The 11,294-nt window shown below is 34.5% G+C and overlaps 1 protein-coding gene across 1 annotated transcript in view; it reads right to left on the reverse strand.

The window, feature by feature from the left end:
- LOC104514553 (chromosome unknown open reading frame, human CXorf30) overlaps positions 1-10,393 on the reverse strand; it is a gene marked incomplete at its 5' end in the record, with an annotated part of 91,871 nt that extends 81,478 nt beyond the window's left edge. The window contains 3 exons of the mRNA XM_010158274.1: positions 3,544-3,655; positions 7,850-7,957; positions 10,218-10,393. Of these exons, the coding sequence (XP_010156576.1) occupies positions 3,544-3,655; positions 7,850-7,957; positions 10,218-10,393 (396 nt within the window). The remainder of the gene's footprint in view (positions 1-3,543; positions 3,656-7,849; positions 7,958-10,217) is intronic.
- Between the last annotated feature and the right edge of the window lie 901 nt (positions 10,394-11,294).

Consider the following 11,294-nt stretch of genomic DNA (forward strand, 5'->3'; position numbering starts at 1 on the left):
GCTTTCTGGGCTGCCAGCGCACACTGCCGGCTCATGTTCAGTTTTTCATCCACCAAATGTAAATGTAAAAGTTTACCACTCTCTGCAAGCCTGTCTTTACATTATATTTCCTCAATATAAGATTTTGTTTCATATCTTATCAGGATGGAATACAGCTTCATGAAAAGGTTTTAGGCTAGTTATAAGCCAGGAGAATAGCAAGCTGAAGACATACAGTGAAAGTGTTTCCTTTTGGCAATATAGGTGATCCTATTTATAAGAGTTTTTTGTACATTTAAGTACATTTTTGTACATTTTCATCTGATAAATGCTGAATATTAATCCTTCGCTTCTAGAGATAAAGCCAGCTGTGGTTAGGAAAGAAACACAAAACTCAACATCCCCATGACTGTTCCAGAAACTCAACATGCTAATGAAAAACAAGTCAGGAATTTTGTAGCGGCCTTATGGGAGTTCATTTCTGTTCCAACTTTTAGAGGATTGACAACATTTATAAAGGCCTTAAGTTAACCTATATAGTGTAAGGTTGACAAGAAAGGAAAAAAAAATATCCTTTCCAAGGTTTAGCTTGCTTAAAAAAAAAAAGATATGAGAATCCAAATCATATTAAAGGAAATTGTTTAATTGTTGAAAACTTTTATCAAATTACTGAAAGAAAACCAAGACAGTAAATTACATTTAAAGTTGGTTTAGCTTACAACTGCAAAGCTTCTAACAAGATACATACACTTTTCTCATTTTCATCAGTTTACGAAGTTGTTAATGGAGTTACTCCTAATTTACAGGAAGCTGACAGATTTAAAGCCTTCAAATTTCATTTAGACCTTCATTAAGCTCCAGAAGTTCAGGAATACTGGAGTGTAATTCAACTGGACCTCAGGAAAGCCTATTATAAATGATGTCAGTACTTGAAGTTGAATCAGGTCTACAGAAAATAATCCCTTGTGGTGGTATTTCAGTAATGCCTTCTGCTGCAAACTGAAATTGGAAAGACCAACACACACATGGAAGAATGATAAATCTGGTAAGGAAATTAATTTAAAATCTGAAATATTAGTCAAAATTTTGGTTAAATTTTAGGTAATTTATCTCTAGGAAAGATAGCATTTTCTCTGATATCTCTGTTGAATCTGAATTTTTAGCATAACACTGTGACTGATAATATCCTTTTGAGATATGTTCTAATTGACACTCCAGTATTTTCAACAATTCTACATCTTAGACAAGATAAAACCAAATATGGATAATTATATGAAATACTAAAATTACCGATTTAGAATATGCAAATTTTAAAACTACTGATTCTTTTCAAACATTACCTATCTTAAGGGGACAATTCCATCTTCAATCTATTGTTTTAGCAAATTACTATTGCTCTTTATTGTTACATTTCATCTGAGGATCTCTCAAATCAGAATTTTTCTGCTGACAAAAAAGCATTGTTTGCTTTAAAGAGAGCAGAAACTTGAATAATTAAGATGGGAAACTTCTTCCACATAACACAAAGACATTAAACCAAGCAATAATACCTGAAAAACAGACTGAAGTTTATAAGAACAAGCAGTAATCTTCTGGAGGTTGAACAGAGTGGTGTACGGAGGGGCTAAACCTAGGATGCAACATATTCAGGAGAAGCAACATGTATTTAAACTCCACTCCCATCATTGTCATCAAAACTGTGAAGAAAATTACATTATCTCTCCATCATGGGTCTCCAGTGGAAGAAACAAGCTCAAAAAAGGTAATTGCTTATCGTAAATTCACCAAAGCTATCTTTTAACTGGAAGAACCACTGTAATTCACAAAGAACACTTCAGAATTCAATGCATTGATGATATTTAGGACTGAGTATTCTATTGGCAAAGGCAGAGGCAAAGGCAGAGGTAAAGGCGGAAGGAAGAAAGAGAAAATTACTGCAGGTAGTATTGAATGTGTCTTGTGAATCTCTGGTATTACATTAGCAAAGCTGAAAGGAGGAGATTTTTGGTTTTGTTTAGTTTCTTTAGATTTCCTGGACAAGGTAACAGGCAATCTGCAGGAGCCAAAAGTCACTATAATTAAATCTAATCCACTTCTGTGCCAATGACCCAAACATAACATGTATAATACTCCTAGATGATTAAAATATTTTGCATCCATTATGTTTCTTAACTCCTATTCAAATACCAATTGATGAAATAATAGCACCTGTTAAGTTTTAACATAATGTATGAAGATCTGTTAATGTGCATGACATAAAAGACAGACTAAAATAAACACTTCACATGTCATACTTTTAATTTAATTTAATGCTATGTATGCAAAATACAGGGCAGTTAATTAAATGTGATCCCCTTTAGCTGTCATCTTTCAAGCCCTTTTAAGAACATCTAGTCTTGTACTGGTATATTTGAGGCTGAAAGCTGTTTAGTTTCTGAAAGCAAAAAATGCATATATTATGACTTCATAGCATTCCGCTATTTTCCCCATACAATCAATTTTCTACCTTCTCAGTTTCATTTTAGAATCTTATTACAATATTCTTTTCGTCTACCTCTGACCGTTACACCAGTTTGCATAAATAAACCAGGTCTGGTGTATGTCTCCCCTGTATTAACCTCCTCATGTCTAGAAAAGGTGCCATTACCATTTCTTCCTTGTTTGCAACAGGTTTCTTAATTTTCTTTTTTCATATTAAAGGGTTTGTATTCACATCCTAATAAAAGGTTTCCCTAACTACTTGCACCAGAGTTTCCTTTTTCTCACATTACAAAGGACACATATGTAATAGCATTAATTGTTAGTAACATCTAAAGAGTTCTTCATAGGACCTCTATTATTAACCCTTAATTATTGCTAATAATGAGTATTTTTCAGGGTCCGGACCATCCAGAACTCTAGCCAATCTCAATGAAAATATGAAAGCTGACAAAAATGTTAGACAGCAAGATGAAAGGGCTTTGGTAATGAAGGGGGAAAATGTAGTGTGCATAATGATAACAGGATGAAGATTTTCTCAGTAGAAATCAGTCTTAGGGTAAATGTGAGTCTGGAGAATAAAATTATTCCAGGTATTTACTTGAAGATTTCTTGTGGCTAAATTGTTCAAATTCTTATTCATAGGTACTGTAAGTTAGTTATAACTGCCACCACTATCAGATATTCTTATATTCTTACACTGACATTTTATTTACTTACTTAAATTTTTCCCCAGTTACCATGATGATTTTTAGAATCTTGTAAAACTTCTAATACATCTGGTGTGTTTGCAACTTCCCCTCCTAATATCTCCTGAATATTATTTGCAACCAACACTGCAGTCCTCAAAATCATTCCACAAAGCATTACCGGGAAAAAACATCTGTACTTCAGCTTGCACTACTTTTCAAGTTTAATTGGTTTTGTCTTTAAGCTATAAAATCTTTAGAGTGCACACTTATAATGCCTCTAACCATAGAGACTATGCTGTATGTTCTGAATCCACAGTATGATATACAATTCGATAGCTTTTGAAGAGAAGGCTCTCCTGTACCACTTCTGTGAAAGCACAGAAATCTTACTTACAGGGTGTTCTGGATCAGTCTCGATTGAAAAATTGCTAGGATTGCTGTTAACAATTTCTAGCTCCAGAGTTTCATGTGTGGGATTAGAGAGAGGTATGTGTAGACGAGCCCATCTGGAAAAAATACATATATGCAAAGGTTATTAATTACTAAGTTTCTTCCATTGCATTTTATTACTCATCAGTTATTTTCTTTCTTGGAAGATGGGTACTTTTAAAAATAACAATTATCTTTTATTACATTAGTATTTTTCCACTAGTATGGACACCTACTTATTAGCATTAATTAACGTTATTAATAACTACTAACAACAATAAAATCTGGTAGCAATAACCACTGTCATATTTGGGTCATTTATAAGGGCATAATTTGTCTCACTGTACTCCAGTTGTCAGGAAGTTAAAGTTACATAGTTAAAGGAACTGTCTAGCTCACTCAATACTTAACAAGGACAGAAACATTTTCAGAGAGAATTGGTCCTGCTGTAGAGCACTAAGATGTGGAATCACTCTTCATTGTCTACAGGAGGAGCCTAGACTTAATGCCTTAAACTTGATGCCTAACTTTTAGATAGGAGGATGTGGAAATAAATCTGTGTCTCTGATTCCACAGCTTCACATCTATTCCTAGGCTCCAATCTTCAGATTTATGTTTCACCTTCCTTTCCTTACTTTCTGTAGATCTAACATTGGAATAAAACATTTTAGTCAAACAGATAATTCAGAGTGCCAAAGACAACAAAAAAATTTGATTCCAAAAATTAAAATAATTTTATGCCTTATTATTCTGTAGTCTATCCATGGACTCATAGTCTGCCTCAGAAAAAGCCCTGGACAGAAATTAAAGGTAATCAGATAAATGATAGCTGTAACTCCTTTTTGTCTAAGCAATGGTTTACAGGAGAAGCTTGTAATTAAGTGGTGCTGACATTAGCTTTTAATTTACTGCCACTAGGCAGCCATTCTTCTTGATCATCTTGTAACCTTGAGATCTCAAAACAAACATAGTGTTCCACACCAGCCATTTAAATGGAGGTTCTGCCTGTTTCCTTTCTCTTTCTTTCTCTGCATGAACTCAAAATCTGTTTCATTTTGTACAATTGTTCTGTTGTTCATTATAGCATAATGGTAAATCATTACGTTGCACATGTAGACTGTATTTCAATGAGTATTGTGGCTGTCCCAGAACAAAACTGGAGTGTGCTGATTGCCTAAATGTTATGTTTCGAATCAGCTGGCACTATATTTTACAGACTGTCCTTCTTTATTTTCTAATTAAAGAGTAAACAAACACAAGATGACTTCAATAGGAAGAACAATTTTCAAAAGAATTCATGACTCCCCAAAATTTCTCTATTCTGATGAAAATAATATATTATTTTCCTTTAACAAAGACATATGACCATAAATCACATTCTCATTATAACACCAAGGGACACAGAAAAGAGATTCAAGGTCAGTCAGTGAAAAGAGTAAATAAGAAAAGTTTGATAAATGAGATACATATATTGGCTTTGCTGTAATTTATCTACCTAATGGATATTCCCTCTAGTCAAAGCTTTGGCAGGTCAACTGCCAGACTGCTCCACATATTTATCCTCTGGAAAAAATTAGTCAGTTAATCATAGCTAAATCAGTAAGAAAAAAGAAAATATTAAAAAGCAATATTCAGAAGAGAAAGTATTTCCATCAAGCTTTTTGACTGTAACTTCAGGCCCTAAAACTTGTATGCAGGTTGGCTCCTTCCAATATATAGTGATATAAAACCCCAGAAGCCAAGTGCCAGATTTGGTTTTGACTAACGTTGTCAGAGCATTTTATCACTGAGTTATCAACAGCAGAGTTACCAGGGAACTTTCACACAAGAACTTCAGATTCATGACATAATTCCCATTTTTCACATTTACCGTCTCTAACCCTTTGTTTTTTTTTCTGGTCTGTCATACATAACACTGTCAAAGGAATATCTGAAATTTCAGTAAACAACAAGACTGTTAGAGCTTCTTCAAGTGATCAAAATCCATTAAGAACCTCTGCCACAGCAGATTGACTACCATGGTTATGATAGAAAAAGTTGTTGCATGTGACAGTAAATTCAAGACCACTGTGAACAACATTAAACTGACTCATCTTCAATGACTCTGCTGTGGAGCCCATAACAGCGTGGATAAATGAAGATGGAGAATATCAAGGAGAAGGTTTCCTTGCTTAGACGCATATGCTAAAGGATGTGTTAAATCTACCTTGACAGAAACAAAAAGCAGATCTGGCTGTGATAAACCCAGAATGTCAGGATATCTGAAGAAGGATTAAAAAAATAAAGTATTGGAATTTGTTCTTTTCCCTTTCAAGAATCAGTTAGAAATTGATTCTAAGTGTATCAATAGGTTCTTGACTCCTAATCCAGTTCCAAGTGATGTTTCAAGGACACAAATTCTTAAATTTAGGACATAACTAAAACCATTATTTTTAGAAGGATATCACATATCATAAAGCTTCTTCTGCATTCAAGGAAAAGGTGGTAGAATGGAAGTGAGCGGAAATGCTTCTAGCATTTTATGACAGTTAGAGTCCACGACTCTGGGAACACAGTGAGGAAGTACACCCGTTCAAAAAAAAAAAAAAAAGATACTATTGTTAAACAGACAACATACAAATGTCTACCTGCATTACCTTTATGCAGTCAGCATATATTAATGCAGACAATTTACTTGGACTATATCATTTTCCAAAATTTTGCACTCCAAGAAGAGGACAATATGCTGACTAAGTAATATAAATTTCTAGAAAAAGGAGAGTGTTGAAGAAAATCACTGAACAAAACCAAGTGACTTTATGAAACAAAGAATATGGCAGATAATGTAAACAGAAAAGAAAGATGTTTGTAAGTTTTATTTCAGTGTTTTATAATATATATAAAGATATATGGAAGAGATTACTGTTAATTTTTCTGTTATGCATTACTGTTGCTGCTGTTGCTAATAATTAAACTAGCACTTCATGTGTTATTCTACCACTATCTGCCCAGGGCAGATATAGATGAGTTTACATATGCATAGTAATTACAACATGCATCTACTTGTAAAGTGAAAAGAAATCTCTTTTGAAAAAAAACCCCAAAACACGGAATTTAATTAATTTGTGATTATATTTGTGAGAGGCAAGTGTTTTAGTTAACGGGGTAACCCTTTCCAACATAAATTTTATTTTCAGTAGGAAAGGATGACTTGCCATTCTCAGCCAGACCACTTGCGCATGTAGAAAATTATGAATGCCAGATAGAAGCAAAACCCTTTCATTCAGACTAATTCCTAACACTGTCAGACTACGTAGTAGAGAAGAAATATGTTTTCATTCCAGTCAGCCCAGAATTTTAAAATAAAAACGAGGAAATGGACAGCCCTACTGATTTTCTTAGGAAAACAGAGTAACAAAAGTATTGCCAATTAACTCTAGACTGTGTATCATATATAAACAGCAGAATATATTCATTCACAAAAATTTCATTTGGTAAAATTTCATGTTGTACACACTAACATTTTTTGCACAATCTGTAATGTATATTAATTACAGGTTCAGTCAAAGATAAGAAATGCAGTAGAAAGTGGAATTTAGTTTTCGGAAGAAAAAAAAATGTGTCCACATACTACTAAGCAGAGGTAAAAGGTAGAAGAGGACTACTGAAATTTTGACATTCTTGAAAGCTTTATCCTAAAAGTTTTGATTTCTATCCTGAAAGACAGGACTGAAAACTATGCTACAGAAATATAAGATGAACTTTTGTTGAAGACAGACAAGAATTGGGTTAATTTCTCTGCTCTAAGTAGCTCATCTTCTTAACACTTGCAATGTTCAAACCATGTCTACCCTACAGGATCTGCACGACAGAAACTATCACTGCCATTTCTCAAAAGGTTAAAAGAAATTGATAACTGGTATACAAGCATTTGTAAAGCAGGGCTGTCAGATATGTTCCTAGTTTGGAAAGAGAGAAGCAACTGAAAATAGAACAAACCTACAGAACTCTGTATTATGGAACTTTATGGTTAGATTCTGCAGTATTTTCAGAAGGACTTCTATATAAAGACTTGAGAAGGAGTCTGCATATAGGCTACAATTCCATTTAAATTGTTCTACTGAAAGGACAATTTCACCTATCTACATATATATCTGTGAAATTTATCTACAAACCACTACAGTACATATACAGCCATATTCTGGCTTTTTGTTGTAAACTCTTCATATGTTTTCCACGATACTTCAAACTATTGTGCTGACCAAGTTCAGCACAGTGAACTCCATACTTACTTTCCAAGCTCACATTCTATTTCAGGTAGACTAGTTGGCTGTGGTTTCTCTACAATGAACTTCAGTGCATACCAAAACTCTCCAACCATATCTGACAGGAATATGACACTAAAAACAGATAAAGAAGCTTAATATGACACAGCTTTTGTGCAGACACTTAAAAATGTACAGATTAAAATTCAGGAAAAATCTAATGAGTTTCAACACAGTGTGCTAATTATTTCCCAGTTTACCCATAACACTTCTTGCTGATATTTTAATTCAGCCAGCAAAAATAATATTTTCAATTGTTATGCAACAAAATCTCTTCTTCATCTTTCTTAACTCTTTAGCGTAAAAAGTTGGGGTTTTGTTTCAAAAATACAACTCAAAGGCATTTCAACTTCTAGTTTACACGAGTAAGCTTTAATTTAATTTCAATGTCACAGTATTTTCTTTCTAGCCATCTTGAACCCGAAGGACAATGAAACAGAAACAGTATTCACTGACTTTAAAAAAGGAAAAACTTTTTAAATGTAGTGATGAATACTGAGCAATAGATATAGACACATTTATATGAGCATGACAAAGAGATATGCTTCAAAGGAGTATTCAATATATTGTTTTGATATACAATCAACTGCTGTCATGACTGAAAATTGCTTGCTTCTAGGTGAGATACGTACAGCAGTGTATTTCTGTGACAGACATTCTAACACATTTCCTTTCCTATTGCATATTTCTTTTTTATCTCTCGGGTTTTTTTGAGTAGCAGAGTCATAACAACATTAAAGCAAAGCACTGTAAGCCTATAAAATCTTACATGAAATGCATTGTGCAAACCCATGACCCACTAAGGAACAGTTCTTGTTCTAAATGACAGATAACTGTGCCTGTTCCATGACTTTATGGTTCCAGACTATCCCCTGTGCCAACACAGCCTTTAAAGTGAGCATAAAACAGCTTAGGAAAGAATCATCCATTTGAAAAGGTACACCTGCCACAAGCACTTTTATAACACTTCTTCCCAGCTGCTGCTATGGCAGAGGAAACAGCGCATGGCTTCAGAATAAAAAGATAATAGTGTGGATGGAATGTGGAAGTACCTCTGTCCAGCTGTAATTGTAATCCTTGGGAGCCATTGAAATTTAAAACAGCTATTACACAGCTTTCCAGCACAGTACTGCATAATTGTAATGAATATGTACAGGTGTACTTTATGTCATCTTTGTATATATTCCCCTCAGTCCCAGCCTACCAACCAGCTGAGCCCAAAGTTTTGCCAGTTAAAACCAACCTTTATTTTACTATTTGGAAATTCTACACTTGAAAAATACCAGAAATATTACCAGGTATGAAAAAATTAGGTCTATTATTATTCACAGCTTCGGAATGCATAATTTCTAAAAATTCCCACAGAAAAAAATATTTACTAGACTGATAACAGTACTCATTTTTATAAAAAAGTATTGTTTGAAAGCTGTATTGAACAATGATACCTGTCATTACTCTGGTCTTTGGACAAATCAATATAAGAGATTTGAAGAAAATTTTGAAATGCCTGGATTTTGGCTTTGTAAATATTTGGTCTTTGAACGGGTCATCTGTCTCTGCCCTCATCATAAACCATCACCCCATCCTCCTCCCCATCACCATATTTTGCCAGTCAATTGATAACATGGAAAACGGGAAATTGATTTTCAATCAGCCTTTCAGCTAAATAATGCTTTGTTAACCAGATTTCAGGAAAATAAAGTTTGCAATTCTGCACTGTTCAGTTAATTGCTGAACTAGTTTAGCTGAAACTAAGACCAAGAGGCCTTCTGTGTTTGTATTGCTAATTATCATACCTGGAAATAGTAGGGATTTCCAAGGTGATAAAAAATTTGTTATTTAATTCCTCTCCATATTCATTCAGTAGATAATTAATAGAAGGGTTCGAAGCTAAATAGATTTCTGTGAAAACTGTTAAAGTGTTTTTCATCTGGTTTTAGTTATGTTGTTTTAGTTTCATTCCTTCTCAGAAGAAAAACAAAATCATGTTACTCTGTTTAAAAAACTTACAAATTTACAGAACTAACAATTCATCTGAAGATTTCAGAGAGAGCTTCTAATATTAAGTAAAAATCTAAAGCATTGTTCACTAAATTCTAGTGAACTAGAATAACTAGAAGTTATTTACTGCCTGTCAGTCAGGTTTTTGCCCTCACAGGAAAACTGATTTTGGGATACAATATATTTAAAATTGAAAACTTTTTTTATTCCATTTATTAGCTTTTGTGGTTTGTTTTAAGGTGATAACTACATCAAGTGACTGAGGTTTCAATGAAAGTAGTTCACTTATTAGTACACGAGCTACAATCACAAGTATCAAAACTCTGCAGCTTACCTTCCATCTGAAGTGCCAACAACAGCTGGGGAAAAATGTAGCTGATAGAGGAATGTTTGTTTGGGCATAAGAGTGAAAGATTTTTCTCCAGAAAGTGACTGATTTTCCAACACCACACTCAGCTTGAGAATTTTATCTGCAGGATTAGTGATGGGAATAGGAATTCCAATAGTATTCTAGGGAAAAGAAAAAAAAGAGGAAAAAAAAAAACCTAATCAAACTGAATTATGAGTCATTACACATCAAAGATCTCTCTCAAACAGATGTAAGATGCCTACTCATGATTTACACTTATGTGACCACAGGCTGCACCTTTGTTTGATGTGTGAATATACCCAAATAAGAGAAGTTGCAGCAAGAGACTTTTCAGCCAATCTTCAAATTGCAAACGCTTTAATTCCGTAAATAAGAAAGAGTTCAAACCTTCCTGGCCAATCTGAATTCTACCAAGTTACTTCACCTTCCAGGATATGACTGAGGCTGGCAGAAATACATCTTACAGACAGATCTGATGTAGTCAAAACCAGGTAAACCCTCCAAGCTGTCTTCCAGCAGTCACGAATAGATAGTTGAAAATATCCACTTTCATACAATCATAGAATTACAGAATCTTTTAGTTTGGAATAGACCTTAAGACCACCAAGTCCAAGCATTATTGTAACACAGCTAAGCCCACCAGTAAAAAATGTCCCTGAGCACTTTGTCCACACATCTCTCAAATACCTCCAGGGATGGTGACTCAACCATCTCCCTGGGCAGCCCGTGCCAGGGCCTGACAACCCTTTCAGTGAAGACACTTTTCCTAATATCCAATCTAAACCTTCCCTGGTGTAACTTGAGGTCTTTTCCTCTTGTCCTATCGTTTGTTACTTGGGAGAAGACACCAACACCCACTTGGCTACAACCTCCTTTCAGGTAGGTGTAGCGACCAACAAGGTCTCTCCTGAGTCTCCTCTTCTCGAGGCTAAATTACCCCAGTTCCCTCAGCCGCTCCACGAATTGTGCTCCAGATCCTTCACCAGCTTTGTTGCCCTTCTCTGGGCACAACTGAACACTTTGAAAGATGGTAAATAATTC

This window comes from Eurypyga helias, unplaced genomic scaffold (genome assembly GCF_000690775.1).
Source record: "Eurypyga helias isolate BGI_N326 unplaced genomic scaffold, ASM69077v1 scaffold1109, whole genome shotgun sequence".
Taxonomy (NCBI): Eukaryota; Metazoa; Chordata; class Aves; order Eurypygiformes; family Eurypygidae; genus Eurypyga; species Eurypyga helias.